Genomic DNA, 22,887 nt, shown 5'->3' on the forward strand with positions numbered 1-22,887 from the left:
CAAGTATGTTTTTCTCTAAATATTACAAACCATAAACTACAGCATCCACATTTTTTTTTTATTAGTAAAGAACACATGGAAATCATTGGCCAGAGTTTTTCTCATGGTCTGATTGGATGTATTGCCTGTGCATTTCCCTCTAGACTCAGGATTCTTATTACACATCAAATAGTTCTTAATATTTCCTTGTTAATTCCTCCAATCACTTTGAAGCTTTAGCTCTGCTCTTCCACCTTGAGTGCTCCTGTGTGTGTGATCTTGCCCTTGAGTAGCCATCTTCTGAAATGAAAAATAGGATTTTTAAAAACTTCTCTTGGAAGATTTTGTGCATAGAGTCAATCTAAACAGAAAAAAAAAAAAGTCTATAAGCCACATATCTATGTTGATTTCTTTATTTCTTACCTTTGCATTATCCTAATGTTAGAAACTTGGATACACTAAACATTGCCTTGGAAGTAGAGGCTCCAGGCATAGTACTTAAACAGTGTAGGAGGGATGCCTGGGTGGCTCAGTGGTTGGGTGGCTCAGCGGTTGGATGCTTGCCTTCGGCTCAGGTGGTGATCCTGGGATCCAGGATCGAGTCCCGCAATCAGGCTCCCTGCGAGAAGCCTGCTTCTCCCTCTGCTTATGTCTCTGCCTCTCTCTCAATCTGTGTCTCTCATGAATAAATAAATAAAATCTTAAAAAAAAAAAAAAAAAAAAACAGTGTAGGACAGCAGAAAGGGCCACAGCAAAATATGCTGCTTTGGCATGAGGATTATTTTTAGTTGAAGGCAATTGAGAAGAAGCAAATACAAGAAAAGTCTACCTCTCCACCAAATATGCATTTGCCTAAGAGCAGGACATAAATTTACAACAATTTACAATTGTAAATTTACAATTTACTCCCCCCCCTTTGTAGCAGGAAGGACAAAAGTTAATCAGTGGAGAAAATTTTAAGATTTATTTATTTATTTGAAAGAGAAAAAGCCAAGCGAGAGGGGCAGAAGGAGAAAGAGAGGGAATCTCAAGCAGATGCCAGGCTGAGCGTGGAGACTGATGTGGGGCTCAATCTCTGGACCCTAAAATCCTGACCCTGAGATCATGACTCTGACATCAAGACCCTGAGATCATGACCTGAGCCAAAACAAAGAGTTGGACTCAACCAACTGTGCCACCAGACACCCCTAGTGAGACAACTTTAGATTCTATTAGCCTAGAGACAGCACCAGAGGAATCTACAGGACAGGCTTTCCTAGCTAGCCTTGATCTATCAGTAGTGTCCCATATATTTGCCTTTCCATAATTGGGTGCCCCTAGAGACTTAAGGTTCTTTTCTTTTGTCTTGTCGTTTTTTTCTAAAAATGTATTATTTCTTTGTTAAGATACTGCACAAGCCCGGTTCTAACCAAATCTTTGAGTTACCCATTTCTGAGTATTCCCAAGTGCCACATGGACTTCTGAATCTTTTAATAGACTTCTTTCTTTTTCTTTCATTAATCTGTCTTTGGCCAGTCTAATTTATTAGCTCTCAACAGGAAAACCTGAAACTGGTAGAGGAAGAGGTTTTTCCTCCCCTACATCATTTAATTCCAAAATCCTATGAATGTCTTAGCAAATCTTTGTGGCTATATAATTTCATTCCATGCCTAGATATAATATTTGATATAAGAACCTTGAGTGTCAGCTATACAACGCTGAGAAAATCCGTTGTGCATCCAGCCTTGCTATATGGTATAGCTCTAAAGATGGATAGCAGCAACAAACCTAGAGAGCCCCTGTGCAGGGAGTGAAATGGGAATGACAGATAGCATGACAAATGGAAGAAACAGTCAATTAATCAGTCAACACTGATGGCATGGTGCTCCTACTAAGGTCCATGCCAGACATTAGAGGAGAGGGTAACATAGGCCTGGCCTTAGAAAGGTCTGATTTGGAGATCAAATATTTATTCCAATACTTCTAAATATTTATCCCAATATCCCAAACTCCAAATATTTATTAAATAATCAATTTTCAAAAGCAAATAGTGACATTAAAAAAGTTAAATATTAATGTTTTGTGGAATCATTAGGACCGATACGTTTAGGAAAATTTTTTTATTTTGGTGGGACTTCTGACACAAGATTTCAGAAACAAACATGAAAGGTATTGTACGACGCTGGAATGGATGTAGCAGAGAAGCTGAAGACAAACGAAAGGTGGCATATTCTGGAAAAAGCGAGGAGATTTCACTTAAGAGAAGCTATCATCAAGACAGAGCCTAAAGTAACAGAAGACCATCTGTTCAGCGATCGGAAATGTCATGATTTATTCAGCATTAGGGCCACAATTTAATTCAAGGGACAAAGAACAAAATGCATTGAAAAAAAAGTTCAGCAATTAAAACAGCTTTAGAATCATGTTTCTTACTGGTGGTCTGTTGACATTCTGCACATAATGGGTGTCCAAAAATGTCAGAGAATTATTTTCTGGGCAGAATAAAATATGTTGCTTTAAAAGCTAAATTAAGGCTTTTATCTCCTGAATATGTTCTGACTTTGGAGATTTAGAATGATCAATTTCTATCACTGGTAGAGAGCCATACTCTGAATATTGAGTTTAAGTTCTATCATTTGCTTGAGCTACATTATAGTAGTTTAAGTTTTAAAACAACACTCCTAAAATAGTTTTCATACAGGAGCTAGATAATAGATTGTAATACAGATTAGAAGAAAATGCAGTAAATTTCTTCAGGGTACAAAGCAGGTGCTGTTATGTGTCTGCATGTGCATCTGATCCTTATGTATTTAAAATGTAAATTGTTTTCTTTTAAGAGAAAATACTATATTGAATATTGATGCAGAGGGATTATATATTTGTGTTTTATTTTCCTGAGTGGTAAAACTCATTTTCTACCTCTAATGAGAGTCCGTGAAATATTCCACAACGTTTGCAACAAATCTGGCTTTTAAGGAACAGATTTATATAAACTATAGCTGGGATTTTTTTTTTTTCTGTATCTATGTGCAATTTCTTTCTTTGTAATATTTTATTCAGGGTCATTATAATTTTATCTATAGATGTGTTTAAGTGTGTTTTGAGTAGCATGGGAAAAAAAATCAAAATTTGAATTGAACAAAGAATTCAAAATGAGTTATCAAGACAAAGAATTTTCAAATAATGAATTTTAGAAGATAAAGTACTCCTGAAAAGACTTCACTATATTGACCACAAATCTGAACAATTCCCAGTTGTGACCTGTAATCAAGACTTTTCTATAGCACTGCCTACAATTATCATCATTAAGAATAGAGTGGAGATATATATATATAGATAGAGAGAGGCCTTCTTTGAAGCTAATGGCCAATATTATGTAACTCAGAAGCATTTGCATGAGCAGTTACATGAACAACTTTGTAATAAAGAGTAAGCCCCGTGGTATAAGAACAAGTTGATTTCAATCTCAGTTAGAAGTTAAAGCATAAATTGAGACCACAGTGAGTGTCTGTAATTACAGAGATGTGCTGTAGAATGGTGTGTGTTCTTTTTCTGAGGCTATTTCTGAAGAAGATAAATGAGGCGTGATGGTGTACTTTTTCATTGGTTCTATTTTCAATACCTCCTTTGTAATGAACCTAAGGTGGCTTGGGAGAAGAAAGACTGATACATCTGGAAGTGGAGATAGCAGAATGGTCTCTCTATGCAATGATGAGCAAAGGAAATAGTTGAATTCATCAGGGTAGCATTACTATAAAATATAGAAAGACCATGTATTAATATCGCTGTAAAAGAGCTCGAACTCCACAAAAATCAAGTAAAAATGTGATAAAAGAGAGTCTGAAAAAAATGATGAAATGCATGTTCCCACCATCCTACCCTCTCCGTTCCAATCATATCCTCAACTACTGCTCCTGAATGAAGCACTACTAAGTGGATTGCTAAGGTCTCGGATTGCTGGGTAGGAAACAGTGAGGGTGTAATTAAAGCACAGGAGGTTCAGAATAGCTGCTCTGTTACTATTCAAAGCTGGTTTGAAGCCTGGTGGCGATGGGCTTCAATCCCTCTGTAATACATCACATCTATTCTCTAATAAAATCATAGGCCTAGAGCCTTGTGAGGCAGGCTCTGTCCTAATAAGATTAGGACATAGGTGAAGCAAACGGTATGCATATTTTCCATAGATAAGCAGTTCCGGAACACAGAAAACTAGGAAGTGGTTGAAGCCAAACAGTAACTCAAGCTGAAGTTTCTCCACATGAAAGCTTGAGGACGGAAAAGCAGAACCTCCACTCCCCAAACCCAACCCCAAACTGGAATAGAAAAAAAAAAAAAAAAGGAAGAAAGTGTACACAGAAAGTTTACTTTCTGTTAGTCAGATAGATGCCTGGGGAACAAGTGTGGAGAGTGTGCAGAGGGTCCTGGAGAAGACTCCATCTGCACCAGTCTCTGGACTGCTGAGAAGTCTGGCACCCAAACAAGTGTCTGGTCCTAGAAGAACCCTGGCCTGGAGAGAAATGTTGGAACATTTTATCAGTAGACACACCTTCTGCGTTTTGGAGAATAGCAATTTTTCAATGAAAGAGGCTACAAAGTGGAAGGCGTTCTTTGGGAACTTCAACAGAAGGCAGACACTGCCAGCTCTTAGGTCACTAAGGCCTGGTGGTGGATATTGCAGCACTTCCTGCCACTCGCATCCTTCAAGTTATGGCTATAGCATCATCTGAATTATAAAGGCAAACAAAGCCAGGAGTAGAAATATGCTTGTGGGAATTCAGCACCTAGAGACCAGAAGAGCGGTGAAAAGACTCCAAAGAGGTATGTTCTTTTAGTGAATTTGAATTTGAGTTTGAATCTAACTTTGAAATTGAATCTGGAAACTGATGACAACTGCTACAGAAACAAAAAAGGACCTTGAGATTAATTCAGTTATTTAACGATAATATTTTCAGGTACTGAAATATATAATTCCCCAATTTGAAAACTAGAAGAATTGAAGTAGGTGGCGATTGTTAAATTTGGGCTAGTATCCCATAATATTAAAATGGCAAAGATGCGAAGAAATTGGGAAGGGATTTGTAAAGCGTATCCAGGAAGTCTGCATGTGAAATATAGAAGTTAAAGAAAGGGAAAGTGAAAGAGGTTGAGGAGAGCCTAGAACTACTGAAATGACAGAGAAGAATTTCCCATACTTATGCACATGTGTACACCTGTGCACACACACACATACACACATACACACAACACAAACATCCATCCCAGAACACTTTGGAAGAACTTCCGTATTCTAAAAAAAATTTAAATAAATTAACAAGCTTCCAGACAGAAAGAACAAATTATCTGCAAAAGAAAACCAATTACTAAACTTCTTCCTTATAATACCAAAGAAAAAAATAACAGAATACTAAAAAAAATAAAAAATAAATTTAAAAAAAGGAATGGACCATCAACGCACAACTCAGAATCATTCACCTAACAGAGAAATGAAGCATATTTATTTATACACAGAATTCAAAACCACATTATTCTATACCCATCAGACGAAATACTTAAGGATGGACTAAATACCAAACAACAAACTAGTAGAACAGATACCATTATAGAGAACTGTGAGGGAAGAGAGATTTCCCCCTCAGTAAGAAGAGGGACTTTTATTATCCTTATCCTGCAGTGTTTGTGCATATTTTATATCAGGAGCATGTTCTCATCTAATGGACATTTGCATTGTTGCTAGAGTAGTTTTCTTTCACTACTTTAAATTGGGAATTGGCTTCTGGGTTAAATTTTATTATTAGTCATAAATTTTAGAATAATGAGAAATCATATTCATAATGAGCAAGAATGTACATATCCCAAAGTTTCTGCTTTTACATGTTAACCTTTAATTTGGGTGGAGCTTAAATTATCTATTTGAAGTGGGGTGACTGTGTTTCAAATGCATATAAAATAGTTGAATTGAGTCCATCAGGCATAGGATTTGAATCATGTATTTGGGGGAAAAGATTATCTAGGGATGGCAGAAATCAAATTGTGAAATTTAGTAGGTATATTGTTTGGTCAGCTTATATCTTTTCATTAGGGAGCAACTTGCTCTATACAAATTCTCTATTCAACTATATTCAACCTAGAATTATTGTATCTATGGATTTTTTTAGTATCTACTTATTTTATTATCAAGACTTTAATATTTTAATTTGTATCATATTGTTTTGAATTTCCTGTTTTTTTTTAAATTTCTTAATCTAAAACACATTACTATTATAATTATAGGCAGAGTGAATTTATCATCTGAGTGAATTTATCATCTGAGTGGCTAATCCTTACGTCTATCTTTCTTAGTGCTATATTTAAGTATAATTTGAGTTTGCAGGCATTTTGAGAATCTCATATGATTATTCCAATTTGCTCTCTCTTCTTACTTTAATTGCCTATCCAGATAATCCGCCCCCCCATTCTTTCCTCCATTTCCTAAAGCAACAATCATAGTTCCGGTAGTCCAATCTGTAAGGGGCACTTTTATCTCCTACAGGAGCCAACTTGTTAGTCTTTTTTTTCCACCCAGATACAAAGACTTGTAGTTCCATTACTTCAGCACTACTCACTGTTCTCTTTTTTAAAACATTCAGTTAATTAATTTTTGAGGGAGAGGGAGCAAAAGCAGGGGAAGAGGCAGAGGATGGGAGAGAGAATCTCAAGCAGGTTCCACACTCAGCGTAAAGCCCAACTCTGGGCTTGATCTCAGGACCCTGAGATCATGACCTGAGCTGAAATCAAGAGTGGGACGCTTAACTACCTGAGCCACCCAAGTGCCCCTATGTTGTTTTATCTATTTCTATCTACAGAAATATTTGTCATTTTTTAATACCAGCTCTGATTATTTTGTTTTTCTCTTTTACTATATTACCTATTATTAATTTGGGGACTCTATATTACATAGAAATTTTCATACATATACACACTTTATTTTATTCCCTTTAAAAGATTTCTTGTGTGTGTGTGTGTGTGTAAATATCACATTTACCTTTAAAAGATTTTTAATCCAAATTCCCTCCCACAATAAGCATCTACTCTTTTGTTCATAATTTGCATTCTTCTCAAACCACTATCCAAGACTTATTTACATCACTGTGGATTTTTAAATAATATATAGCATATTTCAGTGGGTTGTATGCTCATAAGCTGCATCATACAATACATTTCATTATGAATATATATTGGGAAAATGTCATGGTTCCGGTTTTTACTGAACATTTTACTTTTGATATCTATGTTGAGATAGACAAACCTTATTCTTTCCACTGTTAGATAATATTCCGTCACATGTGTATCACACCTTTTAATTTATTTTCCTTGACAGCATTCCTAGATACTTGCCCTCAAAAGCATGCTGCAGATGGACATCATCACACCTTTCTTTCTGTCAATATAGGGGCATTTCTACAAGAAATAGACCTAATTTTCAACTAGACTGAGAGATATGTATTTTTACCCCCTGGGGATGCTTAGATGTCTGGTTTTTGACTCAGCCAGTAATGTAAGGGTAGGGGAATTTCTAATCTTTTGTTTAGGGTCTGAAACTTCCCTGACAACATGCAAGGTTAGTTTCTTTACTGATAGTTTGCCACTGGTCTAACCATTTGGATTAGCCTGACTCAACTACTTAACAAGCTACTGAGAACTTTGGGAGGGAGCTCTTCTAAAGATAAATTCCTCATGTTGATGTTGGCAGCTCAAGTCAGAGAATCAGCTCACTCCCAGGGCACAGAGACTTGGCCCATAGGGAGTTCATATACTGTGGATATCTCTGAGATCTCTGATGCTTGCCTACATTCCTTAAACAAAAGCCTCAACTGGGTATATTTTTGGGGTCTGCTGAGTTAGTTCAAATATCTGAAATGGTAAAAACAATACAGATCTATCCCCCGGAGTGGAATTGCTGAATCATATAGTATGTTTCTGTTTCATTTCAATAAATTGCAGAAAGTTCTCCTTATTGGTTAAGACCAAAATGTCCAAGACTTTTCCCGTTTCCTCATTCTCTCCAACTGTAGATGTCATCTGAAAATTTTAATTTCTATCATGACTGATGTATAAAGGTATGTTAGCATGCCTTCAATGTACACTTCTTTGATTTCCATGTCTTTGAAAATGTATTAACTGTTCAGGTTTTCCCTTTGTGAATTACATATTTTAATCCCTTGCCCATTTTTTATTGTGTTTTCTATCTTTTTTTTCTTTAGGAATTCCTCAAATATCCTTGATATAAATCTTTATCTAGTTTGTCACTTTTCTAGCTCCTTTTTTTCCTCTAAAGATTAGATGAGATAATACATATAAAACACTAGTACAGCATTTGACACTTGGTGAGGATTCAGTGCATACTAGTTATCTATTAAGCTTTTTCATTTTTTTTAGTAAATTTATTTTTTATTGGTGTTCAATTTGCCAACATATAGAATAACACCCAGTGCTCATCCCATCAAGTGCCCCCCTCAGTGCCCGTCACCCAGTCACACACACACACCCCCGCCCACCTCCCTTTCTACCACCCCTAGTTTGTTTCCCAGAGTTAAGAGTCTCTCATGTTCTGTCTCCCTTTCTGATTGAGCTAGTACTTTTGTCAGATCTAGATACACATATAAACTTAGATTTAAATTTAATTTTAATCTATATTTAAATTGAATGATTTCTTCTGTACTATATTTAATCCGGGACCAAAGTCGCAAGCTAGACACAGAAAGTTTAGAATGTACACTATAGTGACAGATGGAAGAGATGCGGCTGGGAAATCAGAAGCCATTATTTTGCACTTGAACTCACATTAGCCTGGCACTCCAGCCTGTGTAGGAAACAGACTCTGCCCTTAGAGCTGACCTGCCTTTCTGCAGCAAGCACCTGACCTGCTGATGATGGAGGGACCCACATTCTCTTCATTTGGGCACAATTTTATCCATTGAATCCATGTATTTGTATTTTCAAAACTGCAGTACTTTCATCACCATTACTCTTGCCCCTGGTGTATGATTTATCATCCAATGTGTCAAAATATTTTGAAAAAGGTATCATGAAATACAAAGTCAAAGTTGTATCTGATTTCTTTACTGAAGAACAAACCTAGAAGGAAAAAAAAATACACTAGAATGTCTTGATAGGAAATAGAATAATTCATAAGCTCATGAGACAAATTATGTATTTTAAAATTTGTATTATAGATATTGGCAAACAGAGATAGATATGGAAAACAATGGGTCAATTGGAATGTTCTTATATCTGCGAGAAGTTTTCTCTTAGTAGAAACTTTTCCTTTTAGTTGCTAAACAAGTTCTCTAAATGTTGAAAATATTTCAGAAGGTCTCAGGAAATGATCATTAAAGTAAACTGCTAGTGTTTGATAAATTCCCCCCCTCGTGTCCTTTCTTGGCTCTTTCAATCAATACCTCTGTTCTTGGCCAGATTCCTCACTAGCAAGGAGTTCTGGGGAGCATTTTATACTCACTTATCTAAATCAGATCAGTGTAAGATGCATGCTGTCCTAAATTGTGTATGTTTGGTCTAGATGGATAAAAATATTTCATCCCTTAAAATTAGTTCCTAGAGTACTCTGTTAAGCAGATGAAAGATTACATCTAGGTAGGGAGGAAAAGAGTACAGTGTGAGTTCCATTAGCAGAGACAGCCGCGGGCAAGGGAGAAAGGGAGTAGCTTCATGTGTGTATAGGCTCTTTGACTTCCCTAAGCAAAATCATCATTATCTTTTCCTAATTTCATGGAGATGTACTTTCAGAATACTTTGAATAATTTAGTTATAATCATCCTCTCTGGAGATCTAATAGATCACATGTAAATAACTTGGGAAAGCTCTGATCAACACAGGGAATCTTATGGAGATCTGACTTTTTCAAAACCTTTTTGAAGTCTCCCTAAAACTAAGAATCATGAGGTGAATATTTTAAACAAATGATCAAGAGAATACAATATCGAGTCAACAGGTAAGGAGTAAGTGGATTACAGAACAGCAATTAAGGGCCAGTCAAAGTTAGAGAGGAGGAATTTGTATGGCACCAAGAATCACAATTATCTATCTATTATCTATCCAATGTTTGTTTATCCATTACCATTTAACTGGCGTTGAGGAATTTATACTATGTATTAAAATGCCATAGACCACACAAAGATTGGAAAATAGATAAGCAAATTGATTGATGCAGTGGATAAATTACTGTACAATAAATACAAGAGGAAGTTAGCACCGGATAATGTAAACCCAAGGTTCCACGAGGACACCAAAGGTAGAGCAAAAAGTTAATGTTATTCTCCTTAGTACCCAAAGCAAAAAGCGGCACCATTCTACATAATTTTTCAAAAACTAAGACCTGAATATTTCTTCTATGATTTCTTGAAGCAGATTCACACTTTGAGGTAGAATATATATAAAGTAAAATTCATATTTCTGCTTTTTTACTTCCTACCTCGCACACCCCAATTCACACTAAAGCAGAAAGTCAAATTGCAGTTCTATAGGAATTTAACAGCCAAAAGCAGTGGGGTTCAAGTGTACAGCCTGAGATAAAATCTAAGCATCTGAAAAGTCATCCAGATGCCAACCGATTGCACCATGTTCCTTTAAATGTCAATGATAATCTGAGGAGATTCCTCCTCAGAATGCCTTCCCTTGCTCAAGAGTATGTGTGTGTGTATTTGTGTGTGGTGGGGTAAGGAGGGGGTAACCCATCACCTCTTTCCTGAGTTCTTCTAAAAATTTATTTCATTGTATAGACCATCTCACTCCACTAGAGACTGTCTCTTTACCCCATCCAATCATACTGTGCTAAAGACCAACTCTAGTATTTTATTTCCACCAAGTGTAATATGGACAAAAGACTTTTGGCTGGCATTTTAGGTAGAAAAAAGGTTTACAATGCAGGACAGTAACAAACAACCACCAGGTTTCTTTGTCTCTCTCACCGTCACTTTCCACCTGCAAGAATCTTAACATAGCTTCCATTTTAAAATAGTAAACAAATTTTGCTTTTTGTCTAGCCCATCCCAACTTAGCTATACTAACTTTACAGAATGAATTATTTGAGAATAAATTTGCAGTGTTTAACTTTTTTTCCACTGTGCTCAAAGTTTTGAGAGAGCAAAAATTTGTCTTCATCTCCTAAAGATGTTAAATCATTTCCTAGTCATTGGTTCCTCTTTTCTTGACTTATTCAGAGGGAAATGGGAGGATCCAGTTAAAACACTTTGGGTGTCTGTCCTACTGGGTAGATGACAATCCCTGGGTGGCTCAGTGGTTTAGCGCCTGCCTTTAGCCCAGGGGGTGATCCTGGAGTCCAGGGATCCAGTCCCACATCGGGCTCCCTGCATGGAGCCTGCTTCTCTCTCTGCCTGTGTCTCTGTCTCTCTCTCTCTCTGTCTTTCATGAATAAATAAATAAAATCTTTAAAAAATAAAAATAAATAAATAAAAACTGGGTAGATCACTTCATATTTAAGGTATCAGGTAATCCTCTTGTGTTGAAGATTTACATATATATGTATGTGTACACATATACTTAAAAACATAAATATATACACATATTTATGTATTATTTATACATATGTGTAATGTACACAAATGTATTTATGTACATATATTTAGATATTTAAGTATTGTTTTAATTAATAAATATTAAATATTAAGTGTTAAAAGTAATATTTTAAGCATTAACAATTAAAATTAAATCAGTAAGAATTGGACAAATCCTAAAATTTAATACAAACCAAAACTATAAATTGAACTGTATTTTATAGATATAATAAAACCACCCTGAATGGGGAAAAAGCTAGAACTAATCTAAATAACTTTTGCAGTACTATGTGCCTGGAGGCATCGATACCTTATAGCAATGAGCTTATCTAGATCAGATTTAGTTTCTTAATTGTCCCCTCTAAAAAGAACCAAAGCTTCTTGGAGGGATGGCTGATTGCAGAGCTGATACTGGAAAAATCCCAGATTAGCCTGGAACATACTTCACTGGAAAGTGAGCAAGTGCTCAAAAACAAAATGATGGTGACATGTCAAAAGGACATAAGAACCAGATGGAAGGAGCACCTACTGGCTAATGTGGAACAATCTGAGCACCAATATTATCATCCCCAATGATAGGGAAGACTGAGCCTGTGTACTCCCTAATGAGATTCCCTGAGAAGGTCTTAATGTCACTGGTGAAGCATTCTTGCCAAAAATTCAGGACCTAAGTCAAATCATGTGGAAACATCAGATAAGCTAAAGTTGAAGAATTTTCTATAGCATAACTATTCTCTGCACTTCAAAAATATTAGTGTTTTAAAAGACAAAGACAACCAACATGCTTATGGAAAGATGCTCAACATCACTAATCATTAGAGAAATGCACACAAAAAAGGAAGTTCCTCAAGCAATTAGAAATAGAACTACCATATGATCCAGCAATCTCATTTCTAAGTATATATCCCACAGAATTGAAAGCAAGGTTTTGAAAAGATATTTGCACACCGTGTTTATAATAGCATATTCACAATAGTTGAAAGGTGGAAGCAACCCAATATCCATCAGATGAACAGATAAACAAAATACAATGTACACATACAATAGAATATTATTCAGCCATAAAGAGAAAGGAAATCTTGGCATATGCTACAACGTAGATGAACCTTGAGGACATTATGCTATTTAAAATAAGCCAGTCAAAAGAAGAATACTATATATGATTCCACTTATATAAGGTTTCCAAAGTAGCCAAATTCGTAAGAGTAAGTAAAACAGTGATGGCCGGGTGTTTGGGGGAGGTGGAAAGGAAAGTGTTCAATTAGTCTAGAGTTTAAAGATCATACAATGAAAAAGTTTTAGAGAATGGCTAAACAATATGAATATACTTAACAGTACCTGAACTGTATGCTTAAAATAGGTTAAGATGGTAAATTTTATGTTGTTGTGTTTATCACACACAAAAACAAACACAAAAAAATGAAAAGAAAAGAAAGATATAAGGATAGGAAAAAAGAAAAACTGCTTAAGATGAAGAGAGACCAGGCAGCTGAATTCACTGCATAATCTTGGATTTGATGCTGCACTTAAAAAAAAAAAAAAAAAGTTCTAAGGGCCATTATTATGCCCAATTGGAAAAAAATGAGTAAGGTTTATTTATTAGACAATAGTACTATTTTTGAATTTCCTGATATTGATAACTATAGTGAGGTTATGTAAATAAATATCCTTATTCTTTGGAAGTCACACTTAGGAACTCTAGGGATAAGGGGATATGATATTTCAATTTAGTCTTAAATGGTTCAAGAAGGGACACACACATATGTGTACTGGGGACTGTGTGGGTATGTTTATGAGAGAGAAAAAAAACCCAAATGTGTCAAAAATGTGAAATTGGTGAAGCTTGGTAAAGGATATACAAAATTCTTTTTTTTTTAAAGATTTATTTATTTATTTATTTATTTATTTATTTATTTACTTTATTTATTTATTTGACACAGAGAGAGAGCATAAGCAGGGGGAGCAGCAGGCTGAGGGAGATGCAGGATCCCGATGTAGGCCTCAAACCTAGGACCCTGGGATCATGACCTGAGCTGAAGGCAGATGTTTAACTGACTGAGCCACTCAGGCACCCCTGCAAAATTCTTTGTAGTGTTTTTGCAACTATTCTTTTTTTTTTTTTTTTTTTGCAACTATTCTATAAGAGTGAGATTATTTCAAAATAAAGATTAAAAATATTAACTCAAAATACGGTAAATTGATAAATCTTCAAAGTTTTAAAATTTAACATATTTCATCATATATAAACTAAATAGATTGGGATGCTTGGATGGCTCAGTGGTTGAGCATCTGCCTTCTGCTCAGGGCATGATCCTGGAGTCCCAGAATTGGGGTTCAGGGATCAGCGTCCCTTATCCGGCTCCCCACAGGGAGCCTACTTCTCCCTCTGCCTTTGCCTCTCCATGTCTCTCATGAATAAATTAAAAAGAAATTTTTTTAAAAATAGACCTAATTAATTAGCTACGTACAGTATCAAATAACCCATTAGTAAGTCTATATCGTGTGAAAACTCTGTACCTAGCTCTGATTGTTATAATCTGCTTATTTAATTACAGAGAAAATAAATAAATTAATTTGTTAATTCTAGTTCCTCACGTAAACAAACAGACATTTGGGCAAATTGACATGCAAACACATATAACAGAGAACTTTTAAAATTCTCTTGCCAGGACACAACACAGAGATTGCCTTAAATACCTCTGTGAATTTAACAATGAAGGAGAAATTCTGATCTAGGAAAAAGTGAATGGGTTACAGGAATTTTAGTTTCTAAATAAATTTTAATCACCAACTGGCAGAATGGCATTTGCTTATAATGAGCTCTTAACTCTTTTTCAGAAAAACTGAAAATGCTATGTATAGAAGTTGGGAAAATCTTTGCCCATTACTAGGAAATTTTTCTAATAGAATGTATACCTTACAGGAAGGAGAAAATAGATTACTCGAATATAAACTAGTGATTTATTGGCACATTAACTTGTTTTACTTTCCCTGCTATAGAAGTTGAGGGGATGGGGAGAAGAGAGAAGAAAGGAGAAGAGGGGAGGGAAAATTGATGGGGATAGATGGAGGGAAGGCAAGGGGAGGGGTACTGGAGAGAGAGGAGTGATGCAAGATAGTTGGAAGAAAGGTAGTCAGGGTCAAACACACCCCCACCCCCAAGGCCTAAGAGGAAACCACCCTTAAAAGGATTTTACACCACCCTGGAAGGAGCCCTCCACCCTTTCCTATGTGACAAAAACCTTATTGGATGACAGACACTTGGATAGAGCGTTAGTCAGATTAAAACAGTCCATCAACAAGTCCATAAAAAAACCTAGATCTAAAAACCAAATCTGCAACCCTCTTGGGTCCCTTGTCTCTTTGGGCGCTTTGTACTAGCACTCAATAAACTTTGCTTTACTATCACTCACTCAATAAGTCTTGCTTTACTGCCCACCATTCTTCATTCTAAGAAGCAATAAGACCAAGAACAGCAGACACCAAAAGAAAAAAAATCCTATAACAAGAGGAGAGAAGGAGGAGGGAATGAGAAGGGGGAGGGAAGAGAAGTGAAGACAGAAGGAAAGAGGAGAGGAGAAAGTAAAGGTAAGGAAGGAAAGAGGAGGGGAGAAGAAGAGGGGAAAGGAAAGAACGGAGGAGAGAGATTTTTAGGTGTGTATGTGTGTGCTGTCCTATATATTTTCCTCTTTCCATATAAAGAAGATTCTGCATTCCTTGGCTTCCGAATAGAAATTGCTTGGTGAGAACATCCTGACCTGGCTTTTGAGAAAGATTGTTGTGTTGGTTAACCCCAAGAGGAAGGGGGGAGAGTCTAAGTGTGCAGGACGGTGGGATGAGGAAAGAAGAGAGACAGAAGAGAACAGAGAGAAGGAAGCTAATAGGTTCCTCTCAGAGTATTTTGTTGCGCTTAAAACACCCAGGAAAGAGTCCTAATAACAACTCAGAGCTACAAGTCTACCTCTACAGAAGTGATGATTGAGATCCTAAAACTTTTATTTTCAAAATAGATTAATTAGAAAGTTTCTACATACTATAGGGAAGGAAAAAATAATTCTTCCTCTACCCTTCTGAGTTCATAGGTGGGACCCCTATAATAGAAGGATTGACAAGAGAAAAACAAGTTTATTAACACGAATGCTTCATGTGTACATGGGAGATACTCAGGGAAAAATGAGTAACTCCCATGGGTGGCTTAGATTCAGAATTAAATACCATCTTAAAAGGTAAAGAGGAGGAGAGATGTAAGCCTCTTAGTAAATGGGGATTAAACGGATATTAGGAAAGATGAATGGGCCCTTACAAGTACAGGTAAGAGACAGGATAATGACAAAGTTGTTCTGGGTGTGGTGTGGTGCTGACTTCTAGTCCCCTCCCTGTAACAAGAGTCAATCTTCCCTGGTTGAGGAAACTCCCAGGGAGGGGATTGATGACAACTAAATTCCTTTTGAGGGATCTTCTTCTGGCAGATAAGGGAGTTCAGAGAAGCCTCTCCCTGTACTTACTGTCTTTCAAGTACCTACAGCTCAAGATCATCCTTATACCACAGCTGCCTGTGTTGCGGCAGCAAGGTCTGACTCCTGCAGTCATTCCCCAACTGGTTCCTGAGGTTGAGGTTTTCTTTCACGTCTACAGAACACTTTTATTAATAATAGGACCTGGATTGGCCACTGAGCAGCTCTGTGTCCCATCTCATCACCCATTTCTACTCATGGAACAGTTAGCATTAGAATGTCATAGTGGGGGACGCCTGAGTGGCTCAGCAGCTGAGCATCTGCCTTCGGCTCAGGGCCGAAGGGGTCCCAGGGATCCAGTCCTACATCGGGCTCCCTGCATGGAGCCTGCTTCTCCCTCTGCCTATGTCTCTGCTTCTCTCTCTGGGTCTGTAATGAATAAATAAATAAAATCTTAGAAAAAATATTTTTTAAAATAATGTCATAGTTGAAGGTGTAGCCTAGGATTCTTATAGAAACAATTGGTTCACTGAATTTAACTTGGTAAATAATACAGCAAACACCCATTGAAGTATACTATTTGCCTGGCACTGGCAATCCCTAATCACCAATTTTGTTGGAAGAAACTGAATCATTTTTTTTTTTTAAAGTAGCTAATTTAACTTATTTCTTTAGCTTCACTTGATGGATAAGGTGCTAAGGAAGGTAAAATAAAGTCTCTACCTTTTAGATATTTATCATGTTATAGGCAAGATGATCTATATGGAAATTAGTAGACAACTTCACTGATACAACTGCTTATCCTGGCAACACATTTCTTCTTCCTTTTTTCCAAAAAAAGAAAAAAGGAAAGTTCAATCAGTTCTTTCTTTTCCCTCCACAGCTGGCCCTGCAGTGGACCTTGTATTCACCACTCCCTCCATGGCTTGATATTTCACAATTCCTTTATATTTTTAGGACAGAACATCCCTGGCATTTAGTTTTGTGCCCGATGCAAAGAATATGCTTAACATATATATTGTTTAAATGAATGAAGTGTTAAAAACAAGATAACAAAATCCAAAATAGAGTCATTTATGCTTTGCCCCATGGCATCAAACTGGGACTTACAGTTTTGGCTTTCCTAGAAATGGAATCTTAAACCAGTCAATCAAGAATCACCAGAGGAATAATCAAGTAATCTACCTGAAAACCCATGCCATGCCTTAAAAGAAAGTGACCTTGTCATAAGCAATCTGCTTTTTAAATCTAGGGTAACATGCTTGTTCTTGTTTCCTTCTTCCTAGGAGTCTTTCATTTTGTAGAGCTCCTAGGAATCTGCTAGGTTGGGTGCTGCCTAATTCATGAACTGTTGAAATAAAGCCAGTAAGATCTTTAAAATTTACTTAGTTGAATCTTGCATTTTAGCAGGAGGTAACAAATTTAAAAAGATATTTACAAAACATAAGTAATAGGAATGTAGCTTAGAGCTCCAAGCAGGTTCTTTAACAGTGGTATTAAAAAGCAAGATCCCACAGAGTAAATTTGAACTAATTAGAATGATCAAAGGATTCATGAATTGGGCAGCCTCCCATCTAGCAAGTAGAAGGGAGCTTTAGGGATTATACAAAATGGAGGTTTTTTTTTTAATTTTTATTTATTTATGATAGTCACAGAGAGAGAGAGAGAGAGAGAGGCAGAGACACAGGCAGAGGGAGAAGCAGGCTCCATGCACCGGGAGCCCGACCTGGGATTCGATCCCGGGTCTCCAGGATCGCGCCCTGGGCCAAAGGCAGGCGCCAAACCGCTGCGCCACCCAGGGATCCCCAAAATGGAGTTTTTATGAAAAGGAGGATGAGGCTAGAAAGTTACTAGAAAAGGAAAAGAAAGGATTGTTTCAGGCAAGATCACCTTCCTGTGCGGAGAATGGCAGGGAATCTTATTATAGGGCAGATTAATATTTTGATGGTTTCTAACACTACTATCAAAGATTTTAGAAAAATCATTGAGAAAATAAGACCTTGATATCTCTGTAGCTCTATTTCTATATCTGTATATATAGTCAATAGTTAAAGGACTGTGATTCTTTACCAAAAATTATACATACTCCAGGCCAGGCTCACTTCCTGGATATTAGAACCTATCAAATCTTACAAAGTTTTTACAGCCCAAGAAATAAACAAAACAAAAAAATATACAAAATTTGAGACATCCAGACTGGATTCACTGTTTTACTCTTTCAACTTAATAAAATAAGGATACAGTACTCACTTTGTAGGATTATTGTAAAGGTAAGATTGATGAAATAAAATATATTTTCTTTTCTTTGTTCAATTACTTGTATTAAATTAATTTAATGTGCTTTACTTCCCTCTTTTGAAGACTGGAGGGTAATACTTTTTTGCCTGATTAATTTGGGGTAAAGAAAAGAATGTGTCACTTACGGACTTATATGTCTTGGTATTCTAGTTTTCTACATGCTTTGCTTTATATTTTAGTAATCTTCTGAGAAAGGCAGTTTTAGGTCCATTTGATAGATGGGGTACCGAGCTTCAGGGAGGGTTAGGTAAATTGTCCTGAATTATACAGTGAACACAGGGTAGCGATGATTGAGTCAAATAAGGCTTTACCTGGTCTGTTTTGGGTGCTCAAAAAGGCAAAGGCATGTATACAAAAAGGATTCAATTATTCAGGCCCAATCTCTGAAACTCTTTACTCTTTGATTTTATACCTAAAAGACTATATTCACCCAAAGATCCAAGCCCTTTGATAAGCATAAAAAGATAACAGAAGTGGAACAATAGACCATTATTCCAAAGGAATAATTTGCATTCATGAAATTTCCAGGCTACTTTCCACTTTATGGTCAAACTCTCTTTTTTCCTTGATTGTCTTGTAAATGACTAAATTGATAATGTAGAGGTTTTTCAAATGTACCCATTGGGCAATAAAGTATATTCTAGAATTGAGAACCTATTTTAAAACTGTTGACTAAAATGTTCATCCGTTGGGGCACCTGGGTGGCTCAGTAGTGAGCATCGGCCTTTGGCTCAAGGAAGCTCAAGGGCATGATCCCTGCTTCTCCCTCTGCCTATGTCTCTGCCTCTCTCACATGTATGAGAGACATATATCTCTCATGAATAAATTAATAAAATCTTTCAAAAAATAAAACAAACATAAATGTTCGTCTGTTAAACATCAAACTCTGCCTCTGGACTAGAAACTCACAATGCATTTGACCACAGGGCATAACCTCAAAATCCAAGATTCACTTATTTCCAGAGTTGAGAAAAAACTTTTCAAGTCCTTAGTATGTTCCAGAGCCTAAAGCAAGAAGACAGTCAACTTTGGAATTGGGCTTCTGGGCAAACTCATTGGTTCAGCTCACACACAAACAAGGATGTTGTATTTACTCAGTAAGATCATTATAGGATATATGGTCAGGTGCCCAAAGTTCTAAGCAGTTGGAAGGCAAGGAAATATTTAGAGTCTAAAGGGCAGAGCTTCTTAGAAGTCAGCTCACCAAAGAAGCCCCACGTGTTTGACAGAGAGAGTAAGAGCAGCATTTTGCTTAGACACTTGTCAGTGACTGGAGGTTCACTATCAGTTTAAAGAGATGGGCGGAACTAAAGTTAGCTTAAAAATTCCCCACTGGGTGGAGTCTGAGTAGAAGTACCCTGAATTTCTCACACTGAATTCTGACCTATAAGTTTTTAAAGAAATCCTAAGAGATTTCTCTTCTTTAAAGGAGACGGGAAGCTGTGGACCACATCATCGGAAACCTAGCTGGTAAGCACAGAGACGCTGACAATACACTCCGTACACCGATATACAGTCTGTGATTTTTCCAAAGGAAAGTTCTCTCTGCTAGAATCCTTGTTATAATGTTTTAGAGGTTTCTTCTACCAGCTTCTTCTCTTTTTATTTCTCCAAATTGTCTTCATAGAAATGTCACAATCTCCTAATGCCTCCGCCCTCTTTAACATGTTGGGTTAAATAAAGAGAACTTGACCAATGTAGTGAAGAAGAACTGCTGTCAATTGCATTATGCAATTCATTTAGTAAAAGATGGTTACATCTGACTAATTAAAGTTAATTCTTAGTTATTTGAGGTTAAATGAAAAAAATTCAGATCTCTACATGAGTATTAGGTCCTATGTTTTCTGGCCATTCATTGTCGTATGATACTATTAGTCACCTTCAATATTTTGAGAAGTGAAAATGTCTATTTCCTAAGCAGAGTTTCTTCCTCTTTCTTTTTATGAAATATTTGCCTAAGAATGGAAAGTTGATATACTTTTTTAAATAGCTGAAAAAGTTTTTTTTTTTTTTTCCTTTTCTGCTTTTGTTTTGAGGAGGGTGGGGTGTTTTAGGTAGTGACAGAGCAAACGTGTTGATCTTATTAATGTGCTGCTCAACATGTAATTCATATAATCCTTGATATGAAATACAGTTGCCACAGTGAACAATAATGTAAAGAATACTGCTCAGTGTGCATGTATTAAGTGATGTTTCCTTTCTCAGTGAAAAGCTTTGCATTTTCTTTATAGTTTGCCTTGCCAGGTTCTAAACTTTGAACTTGTGTATAATCTGCTCATTTCAGGTATGAAACCTGAAACTGTGTAAACATTAACCACTGAGTGTTCATAGTCATTTATTTAACTATTTAAACTTAGACCCACAGGTGACTAGAAGATCCTGAATTCCAATTTTTTTATAAAAGTTTTAGCTTTAATGTTACAGCTGCCTAATAAAACTGACAGACACAATTTACAAAAATTCCAAAAGCAATTTAGGGTAAAAATGGCAATTACCACTATAAGGCATTAATATTAAAAGGTATTATAAGCATATCTTTTATCTCTTTATAAAGGAGTTTACCTAATTAATTTCATTTGATTCTAACCATGATCCTCTGAAGAAAGTAGAACTTAGTTTTATATAATATGCAGCAGAGAGAAGTTAGGTGACTTGCCTAAGAACAAATGTGTATATATACCCACCTTTTTAACAAAATTAAAATTAAATATGCTTTGGAGTTTTTAAAATTTGGATTGCCTTTTTTTTTATTTCAAAATAAAAGCAGGTCAATTTTTTTTTAAAAATGTGTTTGAGAGAGAGAGAGAGCATGAGCAGGGAAGAGGAGTAGAGGAAGAGGGAGAAGACTCCCCACTGAGCAGGGAGCCCCATGTGGGGCTCCATCCCAGGACGCTGGGATCATGATCTGAGCGGAAGGCAGATGCTCAACCTACTGAGCCATTCAGGTGCCCAAAAGCATGTCAATTTATTTGGAAATGGGAAACCTACACAAGGCATAGAATTATGGCTTGTGGAACATTGATTGTCTTAGCTGGCAGGGTGAGTGCAGAATGAAGCAGCAATTACTATGAATTAATACATTGCTTCCCTGGAGTGAGAGCACTCTGGTATTGTGGGCACTGAGGACTGTATTCACTTCTGGTCTCTGCTGTGCAGTTTGGCAGGTGAAACCAGGTGTGTTTGCCCCAAAAGACTATTTCACCAGCAAATATCTCACTATCAGTGCAGGTGAGTTGTGACCTCTGGGCTGTGTGTGACAGGCCCACAAGTGGGAGCAGTCTTTAACCTTTGCCTGGCTGGGACTGGATTGGAAGGATTGATTACTAAGAGTAGATAGATTCATGCCTGCTGTATTTTGCAGATGTAGTACAAGGCTGAAAAATAAAGAAGGAAGTTAGGGAAAAAAAGAGATAATGAGCCAAAGAAATATTTTTTAAAAATCATGAGGAAAGATAAAAGGAAAAATAAAATAAGAGGTCCAGGAATTCTGTTTGTACATTCTACCCACATGCCGTGCCAAAGACGAGCACGGTTGACTCAGTTCCTCAAGTGAAGTGCAATCCCAAACAGTGGACTTTCTTATCCTTCTCTTATCTTTTTGTTCTACACTGTTGATTCCAGAGTTTATTCTGGAAGTGGAAGAAAATTATTCTGATCCTACAAGATTGCTATATGGATTAAATAAGAAACAAATACAAAAAAGGTAAAGAATTAATATTAATAACTTTTTAAGTAAAGAAGATTGGACTTTATTGGAAATATGATGGTAGCAAGCTAATTTGTATATTTATGTAGGGAACCCATTCAGAGTTTATAGTCAAGATCAATGAACCCTCAAAGTTCTGACTCTCAAGAGACATTCCTAGATATAAGGCAAGATCTCTTGATTCTTAGTCTCATTGAAAATGTTTTTTGAATTAATTTTCATGTGATTGGCGTAAGAAAGATATCCCTCTATGAATAGTCATCAATTGTGTGAAATCAAGCTATTTGTGCATTCTTATTAAGTTGATGTTTTAGGAGAACACTCTCCCTAAAAACCACTGCTCAGGAATGGAATGGCTACAAAGATATACAAGATTTAGGTCTCCAGGTAGAATATATATAGTTCAGTAGGGTAGACTAGCAACTCAATTAAGCCACCATAAGTAAGGGGTTTATAGTAAAAACACACTTAGTAGGCAGAAGACAACTCATGGGATTCTCAGGACAGCCAATTCCGTAGGGGCCTTCCACCTTACACACACTTTGTTGCATGGAAGGATTCAGTGACTCTCCAGACTGGCTGCTCCTGTCACCTTTCAGGAGACAGCTGTTTGATCCCCTGCCATTGCATAACTAAGTTGATTCTTAATTTTGCTGAAATCACTTCATATTAACAATCAGTGGCGGAGACATAGTTATCTCTATTCAAAAGGCAGATTATTTCATCAGAAGGCAATAGGTGGGAACCTAGGCAGAATCAAGTTGTAGGCATGGCAACATATTTCAGCTTTCCCAACCATAGAGGCATCTAAAAAAATAATAGTGTCTGGCAGGATTCATTACTCATGAGTAAAGGTGTGCTCTTAACTGTTACAGGTATCCAGAGGGGGAAAAACTACTTT

The 22,887-nt window shown here is 36.6% G+C and overlaps 1 protein-coding gene across 2 annotated transcripts in view; it reads left to right on the forward strand.

Moving 5' to 3' along the window:
- Positions 1 to 4,280: 4,280 nt before the first annotated feature.
- The window catches only part of KYNU (kynureninase), a 127,280-nt gene continuing 108,673 nt past the window's right edge, over positions 4,281 to 22,887 (forward strand). The window contains exon 1 of one of the 2 annotated variants that reach the window (XM_077861591.1): positions 4,281 to 4,776. In XM_077861591.1, the coding sequence (XP_077717717.1) occupies positions 4,719 to 4,776 (58 nt within the window). In that variant the 5' untranslated portion in view covers positions 4,281 to 4,718. Of the gene's footprint in view, positions 4,777 to 19,452; positions 19,751 to 22,887 lie in introns of those variants that run through there. The other variant, XM_077861592.1, reaches the window with a different exon arrangement.

The sequence above is a fragment of the Canis aureus genome, chromosome 20, assembly GCF_053574225.1.
Source record: "Canis aureus isolate CA01 chromosome 20, VMU_Caureus_v.1.0, whole genome shotgun sequence".
In the NCBI taxonomy this organism is placed as follows: Eukaryota; Metazoa; Chordata; class Mammalia; order Carnivora; family Canidae; genus Canis; species Canis aureus.